The 19,120-nt window shown below is 49.1% G+C and overlaps 1 protein-coding gene across 5 annotated transcripts; it reads left to right on the top strand.

Annotated features, from left to right (window-relative positions):
- Positions 1-246: 246 nt before the first annotated feature.
- Positions 247-16,992, top strand: KDF1 (keratinocyte differentiation factor 1). Of its 5 annotated transcripts, none has more exons than XM_064363525.1 (5): positions 7,256-7,331; positions 12,320-12,425; positions 13,843-14,913; positions 15,790-15,864; positions 16,396-16,992. In XM_064363525.1, the coding sequence occupies exons 3-5, from the start codon at positions 13,875-13,877 to the stop codon at positions 16,476-16,478; spliced, it is 1,197 nt and encodes a 398-aa protein (XP_064219595.1). In that variant the 5' UTR covers positions 7,256-7,331; positions 12,320-12,425; positions 13,843-13,874; the 3' UTR covers positions 16,479-16,992. The 5 variants fall into 5 exon arrangements, with proteins under 5 accessions (XP_012295480.1, XP_064219595.1, XP_012295479.1 ...); XM_064363524.1 differs by lacking the exon at positions 7,256-7,331 and adding an exon at positions 7,359-7,390 and having other exon boundaries at positions 12,324-12,425; XM_012440057.2 differs by lacking the exons at positions 7,256-7,331; positions 12,320-12,425 and adding an exon at positions 247-426.
- The last annotated feature ends 2,128 nt before the right edge of the window (positions 16,993-19,120 follow it).

Here is a 19,120-nt window from a genome sequence, read left to right as displayed (position 1 = left end):
AGAGTAGAGCAACTATGGGGAAAGCAGAGGATTGGGACAATGGCCCCAGGTCAAGGCCAAAAGGAAAAACTGAGCTCAAGAGGCTGATGACAGAGACAGTCCTCCACTCTGCTTAGAAAGAAGCCCACACAAGGCCAGGCATGGTGGCTCATGCCTGTAATCCCAGCACTTTGGGAGGCCAAGGCGGGTGAATCACCTGAGGCCAGGAATTTGAGACCAGCCTGACTAACATGGAGAAACCCTGTCTCTGCTAAAAATACAAAATTAGCCGGGGATGGTGGTACATGCCTATAATCCCAGCTATTCAGGAGGCCGAGGCAGAAGAATTGCTTGAACCCAGGAGGTGGAGGTTGTGGTGAGCCGAGATTGCACCACTGCATTCCAGCTTGGTGAACATGAGCGAAACTCCATCTCAAAAAAAAAAAAGTAAGTAAGAAGCCCAGACACAGCCTGTAAGGGCTTGGAGGAGGGCATAGTAAGGAACCCTATATAGGGAGTCAGAAACATGGGATTCCCACCCAGCTCCACTACTCATTTGAAGTGTGGCCTTGAGCAAAATAGTCTAACCTCTATGGGCATCAGTTTCCCCACTTGCAAAAATGAATATGATGATGCCAACCTCATAGGGCTGTAATAAGGATCAAATAAAAAATGTGCTTGTTTTGTAAACTGTAAAGGAAAGTGCACAGGAGAGGCATGTTGTGACCTGGAAAATTCACTCCAGTAGACCTCTCTTTCCTTTGCCAGCTGAATGCTGGACCTATAAGGTACTCTGTTTTGCTTCAAGGAGTGTCACTGGGTTTTTTGTGGGGACAGGGTTTGTCATTTATTTATTTTCTTTTCTTTTACTTATTTATTTATTTTGAGACAGATTTTTGCTTTTGTCACCCAGGCTGGAGTACAATGGCACAATCTCAGCTCACTGCAACCTCCGCCATCTAGGTTTAAGCAATTCTCTTGTCTCAACCTCCCAAATAGCTGGGATTACAGGAATGTGCCACCATGCCCGGCTAATTTTTTTGTATTTTTATTAGCAATGGGGTTTCACCATGTCAGTCTGGCTGGTCTCAATCTCCTAGTCTCAGGTGATCCACCCATCTTGGCCTCCCACAGTGCTGGGATTACAGGCATGAGCCACCACGCCTGGCCTGTTTTGTTATTTACTTAAATTGACTAACAAAAATTTTATGGTATTATTTGTTTTTTAATTGTGGGAAAATACCTCTACATAAAATCTGCCATTGAAACCATTTTAAAGTATAAATTCAGTGGCATTAATTACATCCACAGTGTTGTGCAACCATCACCACTATCTATTTCCAAAACTTTGATCACTCCAAACAGAGACTCTGTACCCATTAAGCAATAACTCCTCATTCCCCTCTCCCTCCAGCCCCTGATAACCGCTAAGCTTTCTGTCTCTGTGAATTTGACTATTCTAGATATTTCATGTAAGTGACAATCATACAATACATGTCCTTTGTGTCCAGCTTATTTCACTTAGCATAATGTCTTCAAGGTTCATCCCTGTTGTTGTGTGTGTCAGAACTTCATTGTTTTTATAGCTGAAAAACATTCCCTTGTATATATATATCACATTTTGGTTTTTTGTTTTGTATACATATATTTTGAGATGGAGTCTCACTCTATCACCCCGGCTGGAGTGCAGTGGCACAATCTCAGCTCACTGCAACCTCTGCCACCCGGGTTCAAGCAATTCTCCTGCCTCAGCCTCCCGAATAGCTGGGATTACAGGCGCCTGCCACCATGCCTGGCTAATTTTTGTATTGTTAGTAGAGACCCGGGGTTTCACCAACTTGGCCAGGCTGGTCTTGAACTTCTAACCTTGTGATCCACCCACCTTGGCCTCCCAAAGTGCTGGGATTATAGGCATGAGCCACCGCACCCAGTCATCACACTTTGTTTATCCATTCCTCTGTTTGGTTGTTTCTACCTTTTGGCCATTATGAATAATGCTGCAATGAACACTGGCATACAAGTATGTGTTTGAGGCCCTGTTTTTTATTATTTTAGGTATGTATCTAGAGTGTCATTGATTTTTTTTTTTTTTTTTTTTTTTTTGAGACGGAGTTTCGCTCTCGTTATCCAGGCTGGAGTGCAATGGCGCGATCTCGGCTCACCGCACCTCCGCCTCCTGGGTTCAGGCAATTCTCCTGCCTCAGCCTCCTGAGTAGCTGGGATTACAGGCACACGCCACCATGCCCAGCTAATTTTTTGTATTTTTAGTAGAGACGGGGTTTCACCATGTTGACCGGGATGGTATCGATCTCTTGACCTCGTGATCCACCCGCCTCGGCCTCCCAAAGTGCTGGGATTACAGGCGTGAGCCACCACGCCCGGCCTTGATTTTTGTTTTTGAGACAGAGTTTTGCTCTTGTCACCCAGGATGGAGTGTAGTGGCATGACCTTGGCTCACTGCAACCTCCACCTCCCAGGTTCAAGCCATTCTCCTGCCTCAGCCTCCTGAGTAACTGGGATTACAGATGCCTGCCACCATTCCTGGCTAATTTTTCTATTTTGAGAAGAGACGGGGTTTCACCATGTTGGCCAGGCTAGTCTCGAACTCCTGATCTCAGGTGATCTGCCAGCCTCAGTCTCCCAAAGTGCTGGGATTACAGGTATGCGCCACCAGGCCTGGCTAATTTTGTATTTTCAGTAGAGACGGGGTTTCACCATGCTGGCCAGGCTGGTCTTAAATTCCTGATCCTCAGGTAATCCACCCGCCTTGGCCTCCCAAAGTGCTGGGATTACAGGTGTGAGCCACTGTGCCTGGCCTAAGAGTATCACTGATTTTTGACAGAGTTTTCGAATATGCACAGTGGCAATGGGAAGGACCCCTGGGAACAGGGCCCAGTGTCTTTGAGCGAGGGAGGGAGAGGAGCAGAGAAAGGGGAGGTTTCAGTGTGGATCTGATTAGAAATAATAACAGCTACCTTGTGCCTATTACAAAACACTTCACAAAACCCTTGCGAGAAAGCATAGCCAGAGGTTCAGAGATCATATTTCCTTCCTTCCTTCCCTCCCTCCCGCCTTCCTTCCTTTCTTCCTTCCTTTTTTTTTTTTCTTTCTAGGCAAGGGAAAGTAGCTCTGAGCTACTTCAGTCATCATATTCTTATTAATCTACAGCATTTTAGGTACCACAGAATTACAATTTTTTAGAGCAATTCTGTACTTTTACAACTAAAATTCTGGAAAAAGCAAAACTATGGATATAGAAGAAAGATCAATGGTTGTTAAGGACTGGAGTCGAGGTGAGGAAGTGACTACAGAGGGGTTCAGGGGAATTTCTAGGGGGTGATTAAACTGATCTTGATTGCTGTGGCAGTTGTGCCACTGTATGCATTTTTCAAAACTCACAGAACTGTACAATAAAAGGGTGAATTTTACTACAGACCAATTTCACCTTAATTAAAAAAAAAAAAGAAGAACAAATAAGTAAATGATGAGAAAACAAAATAACAGTCCCAGCTACTTGGGAGGCTGAGGTAGGAGGATTCCCTGAACCCAAGAGGCAGAGGCTACTGTGAGCCAAGATCACATCACTGCATTTCAGCCTGGGTGACAAAGTGAGACCCTGTCTCAAACAACAGCAACAACAACAACACCGTAAATAAGAACCTAGGTCGGGCGTGGTGGCTCACACCTGTAATCCCAGCACTTTGGGAGGCTGAAGTGAGTGGATCACAAGGTCAAGAGATCGGGACCATCCAGGCCAACATGGTGAAACCTCATCTCTACTAAAAATACAAAAATTAGCTGGGCGTGGTGGCGCATGCCTGTAGTCCCAGCTACTCAGGAGGCTGAGGCAGGAGAATCCCTTGAACCCGGGAGGTGGAGGTTGCAGTGAGCTGAGATCATGCCACTGCACTATGGCCTGGCAACAGAGCGAGACTCCGTCTGAAAAAAAAAAAAAAGGACCCTAGACTCTCATATATTTGCATATCTTGAGAAATATTCAGGTGACACTAACTGTAATTATTTAGCATTAGAGCACAAACTTTTATTTTTTCATTCATTCATTATAAAATGAAAGCCCCCGAATCCCCTGTTCAACCCAAAAACCAGAACATTGCTAAAAATTAAATCTACCAGCTGGGCCCCGTGGCTCACGCCTGTAATCCCAGCACTTCGGGAGGCTGAGGCGGGTGGATCACAAGGTCAAGAGATCAAGACCATCCTGGCCAACATGGTGAAACCCCGTCTTCACTAAAAAATACAAAAATTAGCTGGGTGTGGTGGTGCGTGCCTGTAGTCCCAGGAGTACTCGGGAAGTTGAGGCAGGAAATTGCTTGAACCTGGGAGGTGGAGGTTGCAGTGAGCCAGGATCATGCCTCTGCACTCCAGCCTGGCAACAGAGTGAGACTCTGTCTAAAAAAATAAAATAAAATAAAATAAATCTACCTACGGGTTTCTCTCCCACAAGTAGATTTAATAGGCGGATCCCTGCATCCTTCCCCAGGTAGGGGTGTGTGTGTGTGTGTGTGTGTGTGTGTGTGTGTGTGTGTCCCAGGCTTGAGGGCAGTAGTGTTAATATGGCTCACTGCAGCCTTGACCTCCTGGGCTCAAGCAATCTTCCTGCCATAGCCTCCTGAGTAGCTGGGACCACAGGTGCATGCTACCACGCCCAGCATTTTTTTTTTTTTTTTTTTTGTAGAGACAGGTCCTTCTATGTTGCCCAGGCAGGACAGGTCCTTCTATGTTGCCCAGGCAGGACAGGTCCTCCTATGTTGCCCAGGCTGGTCTTGAAGTCCTGGGCTCAACCAATCCTCCCAAATCCTTGGCTTCCCAAAGTGCTGGGATTATAGGCAAGAGCCACCACACCCCAAGGATTCATTATTCTGAACTTGCGTTTCTCATTCTCTTGCTCTTTTTTTTTTTTTTTTTTTTTTTTGAGATAGGGTCTTGCTATGTTGCCCAGGCTGGTCTTGAACTCCTTGGCTCAAGAGATTAAGAGATTCTCTTGCCTCAGCCTCCCAAGTAGTTGGAATTGCAGGCCCAGGCCACTGTACCTAACCCCTTGCTCTTTTCTTAGTTTTTTCACATATAAATTCAGCTGAAACACATGAATTTGCCATTACTTTTAGATCAAAATGGGTCAAATAACAGCAAATTCATACGGTTCAACCTAGTATTATGCTTACATGCAGTAGTTCTAGTTATTTTTGAATCATATAAAAAGGATGTCATTCTATATGTAGTCTTCTGAGATTTGCCTTTTTTCTTTTTCTTTTTTTTTTTTTCTGAGACAGAGTTTCGCTCTTTTTACCCAGGCTGGAGTGCAATGGCTCGATCTCGGCTCACCGCAACCGCCTCCTGGGTTCAAGCAATTCTCCTGCCTCAGCCTCCTGAGTAGCTGGGACTACAGGCGTGCGCCACCATGCCCGGCTAGTTTTTTTTTTATTTTTAGTAGAGATGGGGTTTCACCATGTTGACCAAGATGGTCTTGATCTCTTGACCTCATGATCCACCCGCCTCGGCCTCCCAAAGTGCTGGGATTACAGGCGTGAGCCACCGCACCCGGCCTTAGATTTGCCTTTTTTCTATTCAATATTATATTATCACGATCTACCCATGTTGCTATTTTTCATTTATTTTCTACTGTTCTATAATTAATTCCTTTGGATGAATATCCCACGTTTCTCTATCTCCTGTCAGTAGCATTTACGTGTTTTTGGTTTGGGGCTACTGTAAACAATGTTTCTACTAACATTCTTGTATACATTCTCTCCTGGTGCATTGTACAAGAGCTTACTGTGGCTTGGCTGTACCGTAGGAATGGACTTGCTAGGTCTTAGAGTACACAGATGTTCAACTGCACAAGATGTGACTGTGAAGTGAGGATGTGACTCATTCTCTGAGTTCCAAATAAGAATACAATCTGCCACTTTCCTCTGGAGGGAATGTGGACAAGATGTGGTGGGAGGCGCTGGGGTCGAGGGTATCTGTTGGAAATTGAACACCTATGCCTAATGCACCCCAGTGATACCTTCCTGCTGCATTCATGATCTCCTTTAATCCTCCCAGTTGAAAAGAGGTACTATTATCTCCAGAGATTAGGTTTAGAAAAAGAAAGTGTCTTGCCCAAAGTCAGTTTGTGCCAAATGCCTGAGCAAACAATGTCCCCTCTCTAAGCTTCAGTTTCCTCTTCTGTAAAATGGAAATGATAATACCTGACCCATATCACAGCTTAAGGGCTTCAGCATGCATGGCTCCTGGAGATGCCCCCTAAAAGTCACTTGTTTATTAATGCTATTGTTAAGTTATTGATATATATACATATGTATGTTGTGTGTGTGTGTGTGTGTGTATATATATATATACACATATCACATATATATATATATATAGAGAGAGAGAGAGAGAGAGAGAGAGAGACAGTGAGTTTCACTCTTTTTGCCTGGACTGCAAAGGTGCAATCTTGGCTCACTGCACCTCTGCCTCCCGGGTTCAAACGATTCTCCTGCCTCAGCCTCCCAAGTAGCTAGGATTACAGGTGCCCACCACCACTCCAAGCTAGAGTTGTTATTAATATTAAGGGGAACAGTAACCCAGAATAGTCTGAGCCTTGCCTTCTTGACAGTCCAAGGTGTTGCCTCTTGCAGAGAGAGACCAACTTTGGATGTAGTGACCATGGCTCGTTTTGGCCACCACTTCTGATCCTGGCCCCCTCCTCTACCCTACTCGGGGCCCCAGAGCTGAGGTTCTTGTCTTTACCTACAGATTTCTCTGAACAAAAGAAAAGGTAAACTGACCAGCAGCCCAGGCTCCCAGTTCTGCCTCAGGACAAAGGGAGAAATTGGGGCCTAGCCCCTCATTCAGTGGGAAATATTTGTTGAGCACCTAGTATGTGCCAGGACCTGTGCTGAGCACCAGAAACAGAGGTACAAGACCAAAACCTGTAAGGCAGGAGGCTGAAGGAGACAGAAGACTAGAAAACGACAGTGTTCTGATTCCAGGGACTGTTCTATACAACAGAAGAACAGACTTAGGGTCAGGGAAAGCTTCCCAGTAGAGAGCTTCCCTTTAAGTTGGAGCTTTATGGCCGGGTAGGACAGGTACTCAGAGACTAAGAGGAGGACCACCAGCCTGTTGAACAGGAGACTGAGCCCCAGCGCCTCTCGACCCCTCCTAGCCACACCTCACCTACCCCGACTAGGCCAAACCGGCCGAGCACCCGAGATGCGCCGCGCAGCTAAAGCCCAGGGGCGGGGCCTCGGCCCAGGTGCGCGGCGGCGCTTCGCGGAGGCAGGAAGTGTGTCCCTAGCGGCGGCCCGTGCAGCGCTCCCGCGAGACGCTTACCTGCGCCCCAGGTGAGCAGCGAGGGGGCGGGGGAGGGGCTGAACCGGAGGCGGCTCACCTGGCGGGACAGGTAAGCCCCGCGCGGGCCCGAGGGGGCGCAAACCAGGACGGCGCTGGTGTGGGGAGCCCCTCGAGGCTGCGCCCGGACGGGGGAGGGTCCCGGGCCCGGTTCGTCGGGGGCCACCCTCCTACTTCCGGGGTGCGCGGGCCGGGCCGGAGAGCGGCCTGAGCGGGCGCCCGGACTGGGCGCGCAGAATGGGGTGAGGGGCTGCGTTCGCCCTCAGGGCTGCACTGGGTGGGTGTGGGGCCGTGCTCACCCGGGGGCAGGGTCGGAACCGGGCAAGCGCTGTGCTCACCCCGAGGAACAGCGTCGGGACGGGAGGGAGGCTGGGTCCGCCCGCAGGGCAGGGCCCTTGCAGCTGGAAAGAGTAGTGCTCGCCCCAAGGGCACTGCTGGTGCAGGGGGCAGTGCCAGGGTCTAGTTCTTCCTTGTCCCGAGGACTAGGTGCCCGCGGATATGAGTGCCGAGGGTACACTGAGCCGACGGCTGTTTCTCGAGCGGGACTGGGGTGTTCCTCCCAGCCGGGTGTCCGAGGCTTGACACGGGGCTGGGGGCAGAGGCTAGCGCGGCCGGACCTGTAGTGGGGACCCTGGGAGAAGGGGACACATAGCCCCCTGAGCGTATGTGTGTTCGCAAGACTAAGGGAGAAGAGGGAAGCATCAACGAGAAATCCAGGGAGGTCGGGTCGGGACCGTCTGACCCCCGAGAAGATTGCTGCGGTGCCTTAGAGCGCCCAGTGACCTAGCCCCTCCCAGGTGCCAGGCCACTGAGGGAAGCCCCCTGCAGGCAATATTTCATTTAAATCTCATGGGATTGCCGGGCATGAAGATACTAATCTCATTTAAAGATGAGGAAACTGAAGTTAAGAATCTTGCCTCAAGCCACAATAGGGACTGGGAGCCAAGTGACCCGGGTTCCTAGGATTGGGTGGAGTGGGTGGGGGGAGTGGTGGCAGCAGCAGGGTTGGGGAGATACAGCCTGGAAGAATCGGCCTGAGTTTGACTTCAGGAGGGTTCGATGGCTGGTGGGAAGTGGGGAACTAAGACCCGGCATTGTCCTTATCCCAGGTCTTGCCTCTCTTCTCATCCCACCACTGCTGGAGATGTGTGGCACACACAAAGTATGCAGGCTCCAGAGCCTGGCATGCCACAATGCAAATTCTAATCCAGCCCTCTCTTGCTAGGCGTCTCTGGGCCACTCACTTCACCTTTCTGAGCTTCAGATTCCTGATCTGTGAAATGAAGATTTACTATTTACAGAGCAATTGTGAGAGTTAAATAAGGTGAAAGTCTTCTGGCCCATTCACTGCTGTTTTCTCCGCATTTAGCACAGTGCTGGGCACCTCGTAGGTGCTCAATAAATACTCGTTGGATTAATTTAATCAATAGTAGCAAGCCATAAAGCTTTGGAGGTTGGGGAGAGGACAATAGCCAGCCCATCCTCAGGAGTCCCAGGTACCTCCGAGCTCAGCAGAGTTAACTGTAGATTCGCCCACTCTCCTGAAGGCCTGAGCCTGGAAGACAGGGCTCCCAACATGGGCTCTCTTTGGGCACACACTGGTCCATGGAGCTGGCAGCTCGCACCTTTGACTGCCTCTTTCCTCCCAAGTAATAGAAGGGATGGGGTAGTGGATAAGAGTCTGGGGCCAGGCCGATTATGTACAGACAGATGTATGGCGTTGGACAACTTATTTAACCTGTCTGTGCTTCAGTGTAACAAAACAGGTAATAATATTACAAAGAGGGTTGTGAAAATTAATAGGTTTTTACCTCTGATGTACTTAGAACAGTGTAAGCCATCAATAATCAACTCTTTCACTAGAGTGTAAACTCCTGAGGTTGAGGGATTTTGTCTGTTTTATCACTTTATCCATAGAATTTTGAACAGCTGGCTGGGTGCGGTAGCTTATGTCTGTAATCTCAGCACTTTGGGAGGCTGAGGCAGGCAGATCACTTGAGGTTAGACATTTGAGACCAGTCTGGCCAATATGGTGAAACCCCATCTCTATTAAATATACAAAAAAATTAGCTGGGCAAGGTGGCGTGCACCTGTAATTCCAGCTACTTGGCTACTTGGGAGGCTGAGGCATGAGAATTGCCTCCACCCAGGAGGCGGAGGTTTCAGTGAGCTAAGATCATCCCATGCACTCCAGCATTGGTGACAGGGTGAGACTCTGTCTCAAAAATAATAATAATAATAATCCAGCATGTGGCACACAGTGGGCCCTCAGTAAATATCTGTTAATTGTGTGAATGTATGAATCCATACCCAACCCCACATTTCTTGATCTAAAGCAAAGATTTTTTAACCACTTGCCTCAGATTGCAAGGGAATTTAAAGTCACCTGTTACAATTTGAGCTGGGATACCTTTGCAGATGGGATTTCACTCCCCTCTCACCTCCTATCCCCCATCCATACTCTGGTCAACCTAGAGCCTAAGTCTTTTTTTTCTTTCTACCCAATGGTCCTGGTTCTACCCTGAGGCAACCTGGAATGTGTTAGCCCCCTGAGGCACCTAGTGTACCAAACCCTGTTCCAGATACTGAGGCAGAAAATAATTACACACAGTCCCTGCACTTTAGGGTCATGGTACTTGGGACATAAGACTTATCCTCAAACGATGGGTACAAGGCTGACCCAGCTGACAGCCCAGCAGAAGGCCGTGGAAAGAGCCTCCCATCTGACTAGTGGTTCCAGAGGGTCCCTGGAGAAGGAGCGCTGAGTAGGGCCAGGAGACTGGGTTGAAGAGTTGTAGGAATGGTTAAAGAACTATATCCTAAGGCTGGGCGTGGTGGCTCATACCTGTAATCCCAGCACTTTGGGAGGCTGAGGTGGGCAGATCACCTGAGGTCAGGAGTTCAAGACCACCCTGACCAACATGGAGAAACCCTGTCTCTACTAAAAATACAAAATTAGTTGGGGATGGTGGCACATGCCTATAATCCCAGCTACTTGGGAGTCTGAGGCAGGAGAATTGCTTGAACCCAGGAGGTGGAGGTTATGATGAGCCGAGATCGTGCTATTGCACTCAGGCCTGGGCAAAAAGAGCAAAACTCTGTCTCAAAAAAAAAAAGAACTGTATCCTAGGCTGGGCACAGAGACTCATGCCTGTAATCCTAGCACTTTGGCAGGCAAAGACAGGAGGATCATTTGAGACCAGGAGTTCAAGACCAGCCTGAGAAACATAGCAAGATCCCATCTCTACCAAAAAACAAAACAAAACAAACTAGTGGGGCAGGGTAGTATGTTCATTGAGCTGTGGTTGCACCACTGAACTCCAAGCTGGATGACAGAGGGAGACCTTATCTCTTAAAAAAAAAAAAAAGGGAAAAAAAGAAAAAATTGTATCCTTCACATCCCATTTACCAGTGGCTAATATTCCCTCTCTCCCTTTCTCTACACACACATACCTTCTGTTTTTTGTGTGTTTGAAATATTTGAGATTAGCTTGCAGATATCCTGTCCCTTTATCCTCAAGTGCTTCAGTGTATGTTTCCTTAGATTATATAACCACAGTAATTGAGTTCAGAAAATTTAACGGTAATATAATACTATCAAATAACATATAGCCTATTTTCAAATTTCACCAGTTATCTACATTATCCAAGTTCCAATTTCTCCTCCTAATCCAGGATCCTATCTAGGATCACATTGCATTTAGTTGTCATGTTTCTGAACTTGGGCTTGTCTATTATTTCCTCATGATTACATTCAGATTATGCATTTTTGGCAAGAATATTTCGTGAGTTTTATCCTTCTTAGTACATAGTATCAGGAGGAACATGATGTCAGTTCATCCCATTATGGTGATATTATCTTTGATCATTTAATTAAAGTGATGTCTGCCAGGTTCCTTTAAACATTTTTAAGTTTTTACTTGCTACAGCAAGTAGGAGGGAATCGAAGTGGCCAGACTGGGGGCTCTGACTCTATTTGGGTGAGAGATAATGATGGCCCTCTTTAGGGATGTGGCACTGAGTTTCCCAAGTGCCAAATCTGGGATTAGACTAGGGCCAGAACTGTAACTAGAACACAGATATCCTGATGCCCAGTCTCATGTTCCTGACACACCCCCAGTTTAAGACCCTAATGCCACTGGTGTGGTGACTCATGTCTCTAATCCCAGCACTTTGGGAGGCCGAGGCAGGCAGATCACGAGGTCAGGAGTTCAAGACCAGCCTGACCAACATGGTGAAACCCCGTATCTACTAAAAATACAAAAATTAGCTAGGTGTGGTGGCACACACCTGTAATCCCAGCTACTCAGGAGGTTGAGGCAGGAGAAGTGCTTGAACTTGGGAGGTGGAATTTACAGTGAGCTGAGATCATGCCATTGCCTGGGTGACAGAGCAAGACTGTCTCAAAAAAAAAAATAATGGCTCACACCTATAATCCCAGCACTTTAGGGGGGTGAGGTGGGTGGATCACCTGAGGTCAGGAGTTCGAGACCAGCCTGGTCAACATGGCAAAATCTTGTCTCTACTAAAAATGCAAAAATAAGCTGGGTGTGGTGGTGTGTGCATATAATCCCAGCTACTTGAGAGGCTGAGGCAGGAGAATTGCTTGAACCCAGGAGGCAGAGGTTGCAGTGAGCTGAGATGGCGCCACTGCACTCCAGCCTCGATGACAGAGTGAGACTGTCTCAAAACAAAAAACAAAAACAAAACAAAAAAACATTTAAGCTTCGTTCCCATATTTAAGCATCATTCCTGTGGCATGAAATACATTCACATTGTTGTACAACTGTTGCCACCGTCCATCTCCAGAACTTTTTCATCTTCCCCAGCTGAAACTTCCTACCCATTCAACACTAACTCCCCATTCCCCTGGTGCCACAGCACCAGGCAACTACCATTCTACTTTGTGTCTCTATGAATTTGACTATTCTAGAGATGTCATATAAATGGAAGCTTACAATATTTGTCCTTTTTTTTTGAGACAGGGTCTGGCTTTGTTGCCCATACTGGAGTACATTGGCACAATCTCAGCTCTCTGCAACCTCCACCTCTGAGGCTCACGTGGTCCTTCCACCTCAGTCCCTCAGGTAACTAGGACTACAGGTGTGTGCAACACCACACCTGACTCATTTTTGTATTTTTAGTAGGGATGGGTTTTCACCATGTTGTCTAGGCTGGTCTCAAACTCCTGGGCTCAAGCAATCCACCCACCTCAGCCTCCCAAATCGCTGGGACAACAGGAATGAGCCACTGAGCCTGGCCTATTTGTCCTTTTGTGTCTGGCTTATTTTTTTTTTTTAGGTGGAGTCTCACTTTGTCACCCAGGCTGGAGTGCAGTGGCGCAATCTCAGCTCACTGCAACCTCTGCCTCCTGGGTTCACGCGATTCTCCTGTCTCAGCTGCTCTCCCTCCCCAACCAAGTAGCTGGGACTACAGGCACACACCACCATGGTCAGCTAATTGGTTTCACTGTGTTAGCCAGGTTGGTCTGGAACTCCTGACCTCGTGATCCACCCACCTTGGCATCCCAAAGGTCTGGGATTACAGGCGTGAGCCACCGTGCCCAGCCTCTGGCTTATTTCCCTTAGCATGTTCTTTAAGGTTCATCCATGTTGCAACATGTATAAGAATTTCCTTCCTTGTTTCTTGACATATATTGCTGATTCCTAGAAAAAAAAATAAAAATTAAAAAAAGAAAAGAATTTCCTTCCCTTTTAAGGCTGAATAATATTCCATTGTATGTATATACCACATTTTGTTTAGTCATTCATCTATTGGTAGACACTGGGATTGTTTCCACTTTTTAGCTATTGTAAATAATCCTGCTGTGAACATTGGTATAAACATCTGAGTCCCTGCTCTCAATTAGGTTGGGTATGTACTCAGAAGTGGAATTGCTGGGTCATGTGGTAATTCGATGTTTTTGGAGGGACCACCATACTGTTTTCCATAGCAGCTGCACCATTTTACATTCCCACCAGAAATGCACAAGGGTTCCAATTTCTCCACATTATTGCCAACATTTGTTATTTTCTGGGGGAAGGGAGATTATTTTTAAATACGGATTGACAGATTGAGTATCCCTAATCCAAAAATCCAAAACACTCCAAAATCTGAAAGTTGAGCACCAGCATGATACTTAAAGGAAATGCTCATTGGAGCATTTCAGATTTTTGGATGAGGAATGTTCAACAGGTAAGTATAATGTACACAATCCAAAACCCAGAATCCAAAACATTTCTGGACCCAAGCATTTCAGATAAGATGTTCTACCTTTCATAGCCATCCCAGTAGGTGTAAGTCACAGGGAATTTTGAAATCTGGGTTAGACCACAGAGATTTCCTCTTTGTGGAGGGAGGGCCACAAGAGATGAGAGTTCATGGGCATACTTGGGTCCGTCCACATCCCAGGCCTCTCAGAAACTAGAAGTGTGAAGCTGCTCAAGTCAGCCCAGAAATTTGTCCCTGGCCTCTGATCCTGACTCCCTGGCCTCTCCCCCGCAGGTGCCTGGCTGCTGCAAACCATGCAATGAGCCATGCCCCGCCCTGGACACCCCCGCCCAGCATCTGGGCCTCCACGCTTGGGACCCTGGGAGCAGCCAACAGAGCTATGTCTGGAGACATATGATAAACCACCTCAGCCCCCACCAAGCCGCCGTACCCGTAGACCAGACCCCAAGGACCCTGGTCACCATGGGCCAGAGAGCATTACCTTCATCTCTGGCTCTGCTGAGCCGGCCACTGAGTCTCCTGCCTGCTGCCTGCTCTGGCGACCCTGGGTATGGGAGTGGTGCCGGGCTGCCTTCTGCTTCCGCCGCTGTCGGGATTGTCTCCAGCGCTGTGGAGCCTGTGTGCGGGGCTGCAGCCCCTGCCTGTCTTCTCGGGACTCCCCTGAGGGGACTGCTGAAGCCAACTGGGCCAAGGAGCACAATGGAGTGCCCCCCAGCCCTGACCGTGCACCCCCCAGCCGGCGGGATGACAAGCGGCTCAAGTCAACTGTGGGCAGCAGCTTCAGCTACCCTGACGTTAAGCTTAAAGGCATCCCTGTGTACCCCTATCCCAGGGCCACCTCCCCAGCCCCTGATGCGGACTCCTGCTGCAAGGAGCCACTGGCCGATCCCCCACCCATGCGACACAGTCTGCCTAGCACCCTCGCCAGCAGTCCTCGTGACTCCGAGGAGTACTACTCCTTCCATGAGTCGGACCTGGACCTGCCCGAGATGGGCAGTGGCTCCATGTCGAGCCGAGAGATCGATGTGCTCATCTTCAAGAAGCTGACAGAGCTGTTCAGCGTACACCAGATCGATGAGCTGGCCAAGTGCACGTCAGACACTGTGTTCCTGGAGAAGACCAGTAAGATCTCGGACCTTATCAGCAGCATCACACAGGACTACCACCTGGATGAGCAGGATGCTGAGGGCCGCCTGGTTCGCGGCATCATTCGTATCAGTACCCGAAAGAGCCGTGCTCGCCCACAGACCTTGGAGGGGCGTTCAACTCGGGCTGCTGCCCCCACTGCTGCTGCCCCTGACAGTGGCCATGAGACCATGGTGGGCTCAGGTCTCAGCCAGGATGGTAGGTGGGGGCCCCATGGGACTGAGGGGTAGAGTAGGGGAGGCTCTGGCAAGGGGAGGGTTGGAATGGGGTCTTTGGCCACTGTGGGTCCACCCCTCAGCCAGTCCTGCCCTTACTCCTGTCAACTCTCGCATCCCCCACTCCGCAGCTCCCACTCTGGACCTTCCCAGTGAGGTCTCAGCAAGGCTGAGAGGAGCAGACAGACCCTAGGAGAGCTCTCTGCCCATCACTGCTGTCCCCAGAAAGGACAAGGTGCCCTCTGCGTTCAACAAGTTTACCTAAAACGCTCCTCTCCCCTGCTGTTACCTGCCAGAGTAGCTTCTAGGCCTGGCCTGGTTAACAGGACCTAGGGACCCACATGAATTTGGGCCTCTGACCTGCTCTGGCCTAATCAAAACTCCCACTCATCCACCACTCTGCACATGCACACATTATCTGTTGTCTTTCTTTTGGAGACAAAGTCTCGCTCTTGTTACCCAGGCTGGAGTGCAATGGTGTGATCTTGGCTCACTATAACCTCCACCTTCCGGGTTCAAAGGATTCTACTGCCTTAGCCTCCCGAGTAAGCTGGGTAAATTACGGGCACCCACCACCATGCCCAGCTAATTTTTGTATTTTTAGTAAAGACAGGGTTTCATCATGATGGCCAACCTGGTCTCAAACTCCTGACCTCAGGTGATCCACCCGCCTTGGCTCCCAAAGTGCTGGGATTACATGCATGAGCCACCACACCTGGCCTGTGTCTTTTTTAAGCATTATTTTTCTAGCCCTACCCAGGAGTGAGTGGCTCCTCCCTCATCAGGCTGGGAACAAAGTAGGGAGTAGGGTTGAAAGCATATGATAATGACCACTGCCTGCCTCACGTTCCCTCCCTAGAGCTGACAGTGCAGATCTCCCAGGAGACGACTGCAGATGCCATCGCCCGGAAGCTGAGGCCTTATGGAGTTCCAGGTGTGGTCCTGACCTAATGAGGGGTCTGGAGGGTGGGGGACTACCCTAGGGGTCCCTCACATGCTCGTCTCCCAGCTTTCTCTTGGGGTGGTGAGGATGGCATCAAAAGGGGACAAGGGCCTTAGCAGCTACAGACCCGTCCCCATCTGGCAAGCTGGCCTAAAGTGGGGGCAGGTGCCCAGAACAGGTGAGCTGGAAGTGATCGAACCCCAACCTTCAAGCCCAGGTGACTAGGAAAGTTGTGGGTGGGGGACCATCCAGCATGGTGCTGGAAAGGCACCCTGTGTGGTTCTGCTGCTGTCTTCTTGCCCTTGACAACAATCCCCTGAGAGTGGGCTCATTATCCTTTTACAGAAAGGGAGGTTAAAGCTCAGAGAGGTCAATAAACCGAGTGGGTCACCCAGCCAGGATCAGACTGACCCACGCTCAAGTCCTACTCTGCTCCTTCTCAGCAGGCTTCTCCCTAGCCGTGCGATCTGGATGAGCTCCTTCCCCTGAGCCTGTTTCCTCCTCTCCTCTCCTTCCCACCAGGGTACCCAGCCAGCCATGACTCATCCTTCCAGGGCACTGACACAGACTCGTCGGGGGCACCCCTGCTCCAGGTGTACTGCTAACCCCTACCAGGCCCAGCTGTCACACCCTTTCTGGGAGAAGCACAGCCTACAGAATGAAGAGGGGGACCAGGAACCCCTGTGGGAGAGGCTGGGCCTTAGACCTGAAGCAGTGCCCACTCTGGCTCCTCCTGCCTTGGCTGACTGGGTTCCTGGACCATGTGCATTTCACTGGGCCATGGAGTCTGCATCCCCTTGCATCCCCAGCTGGTCTGATCCCTGCCTGGGCCTCTTCCTTCCTGCTCATGGTCTTCAGGTGGCTTGATCATGGAAAGTAAGGACTTACCTAGTGGGAGTGAATCCTGACTCCATCCTCATAATATTGCCACCCTAACCAATCATGCAAACTTCCCCTTCCCTGGGGGAATTTAACAGCAAAAAGTTTATCTTAAATGTATTGTATTGGGGGGTGGGCAGGGCCCACTCTGTGTTATGTTAAGCAATTGGTTCTGGTTCATGGTTGATGTTCTGTATGTTAACACGACCATAGTTTGTAAGTACAAAGGCAGTTGGCATCTGTCTGCTTATCTTGGCTGTCTTTTCTCTCCAGTCTGCCTCACTTAACTGCCGCCCAGAACAGGAGACAGGATATAGATGACCAGCCTGGCTTAGTGCCCTGCAGTTGAAGTCAGAAGGATAAAATGGGAGTGATGCTGCCCCCATTTCAGGTTCATTGTGAGTTCCAGGAGATAAAGAACCAAGCACAGAGTCTGTACCTGAAAAATGCTGGATAAATGGTTTCTGACTTTGTTTGAGAGGTTCTTCTAGGGAGGCTTGCCTCTGCTCTCCCAGTCCACTGCCTGTAGGCTGGCCTGCTTCTGCCCAGCCCTCAGTTTCCCCAAAGCCCTGATCATCTGTTGGCCCTACCTAGCCTTGGGCCTGCTGCTCCCCTCCCTCGCTCTGTGGTATTAACAGAACTGTGGGTTTCACCAGTACTTTTGGCCTTTCCAATAATCTTGGAGAATGGACATTATTCTTCCACAGAGAGGAAACCTGGGGCTCACAGCGAGGTCAAAGAACTTAGGGGACATGCAATTAGTAACTGTGGCTCGGGGTCTCCCTGGGGCAAATGCAGAATTCCTTGTTTAGGTATCAGAGCCCAGATAAGTTCAGAAGGATCCTACTTGGCTGCTCCTCACACACAGGCTTATCTACTACTCCTGTTTTGGCAGAGAGGCCAGGGCAGGCCCACCAGCCCATTCTTAATTAACAAACAAGCCGGAAGTTGTTAAGGATCCCCCTACTCCAGGCCCCATTTGACCTGCTGTTCCCACAGGCACCCTTTGGAAAGTAACTACGAGACAAACTGTACTTGTTTGTCCAGTTTCCTAAGAAAAACACAGGATGGTCTCTTGGGGCTGTGAACACAGGGTCCAATTCTAACTCCAAGGATCCTGTGTTCATATTTACACTCTGCTGTCTCATCCAGGTCAAGACCAACATTAGATTGAAATGACCACAGGACAGGACAGGAGTCCAGAGTGGGAGAGTGACACCATAGACCCTCCACTCTAGCCTCAGCCCTAGGTCACCATTTTCCAAACCTTGCCTTCTAAACCACTATTTCCATTCCCAGAAAAAAAAAAAAAGGTTTATTAGGTTTGGAAAACAAAGCTATGTACTGCATAGCCTCTTTGAAATCCTTAACAAGCTATTGTGAAATTCTTTTTTTTTTCTGAGACAGAGTCTCACTCTATTGCCCAGGCTGGAGTATAGTGGCATGATCTCGGCTCACCGCAATCTCTGCCTACCGGGTTCAAGTGATTTGCCTGCCTCAGCCTCCCAAGTAGCTGTGATTACAGAGCAATCTCTGCCTACCGGGTTCAAGTGATTTGCCTGCCTCAGCCTCCCAAGTAGCTGTGATTACAGACGTGCACCACACCTAGCTAATTCTTTGCATTTTTGGCAGAGACGGACTTTCCCCACGTTGACCAGGCTGGTTTTGAACTCCTGACATCAAGTGATCCACCTACCTTGGCCTCCCAAAGTGCTAGGATTATAGGCATGAGCTACCGTGCCCAGCTATTCTGTAATTCTATAAAAGACATCTGTGTTCCAGAAATTTAGGGGCCAGAGAACTAAACACTCACAGCAAGTCAACCTAGACATTCTTGCTATAACTTCTGTGGCCCAAGCACTCTGACCGCCATCCTCTAGCCAAAGTGGGGCAGGGTTCACCTCTCTGGGCTGGATCTGAGCAGAGAGGAGTGCCTCTACAGCTCTGGCACTGCCCTGGGAGCTGGCTCTGAGAAGGCCTAGAATCTGCAGAGGTCCAGGTTAGAGACACAAACAGTGGGGCCTCACTGGACTTTACTCTGTCCTCCTAGCAAGGTCACTGTACCACACACACAGATCTGAGGCCTGGGCCATCCCCCTGGTACTCCTCCCCTGAGCCAGGCAGTGTCACCTCGACCCTTGCTGCTCTTCTGCCTGGGACACAAGTGTCTCTAGTTTGAAGAACACTTGAGGGCTAGAGGGCAGGCCCGCTGCAGTGGGAAGTGAGAATTGGATCAACAAGTCCAGTGGTCTTAAAACTGCTGGGTCATGTGCTCCTTTGAGAATGTGACATGTGTTCTAGTCTCTGTAGCCAGAAAAACTCAACCTTTGCTCAGAATCATAATCTTCCCTTTAAGAAACTGAGGCCC

The sequence above is a fragment of the Aotus nancymaae genome, unplaced genomic scaffold (genome assembly GCF_030222135.1).
Source record: "Aotus nancymaae isolate 86718 unplaced genomic scaffold, 86718_ANA_hifiasm-v0.15.2.pri h1tg000053l, whole genome shotgun sequence".
Lineage (NCBI taxonomy): Eukaryota > Metazoa > Chordata > Mammalia > Primates > Aotidae > Aotus > Aotus nancymaae.
Note: the sequence above shows the minus strand (reverse complement) of the source record. Positions and strands in the feature narration are given on the sequence as shown.

Bases quoted from the DNA above. Each gene is read 5' to 3' on its own strand.
- KDF1 (XM_012440057.2), top strand. From the start codon at position 13,875: ATGCCCCGCCCTGGACACCCCCGCCCAGCATCTGGGCCTCCACGCTTG. The intron at 14,914-15,789 runs GTAGGTGGGGGC...TTCCCTCCCTAG, and splicing joins CTCAGGTCTCAGCCAGGATG to AGCTGACAGTGCAGATCTCC. The intron at 15,865-16,395 runs GTGTGGTCCTGA...CCTTCCCACCAG, and splicing joins GAGGCCTTATGGAGTTCCAG to GGTACCCAGCCAGCCATGAC.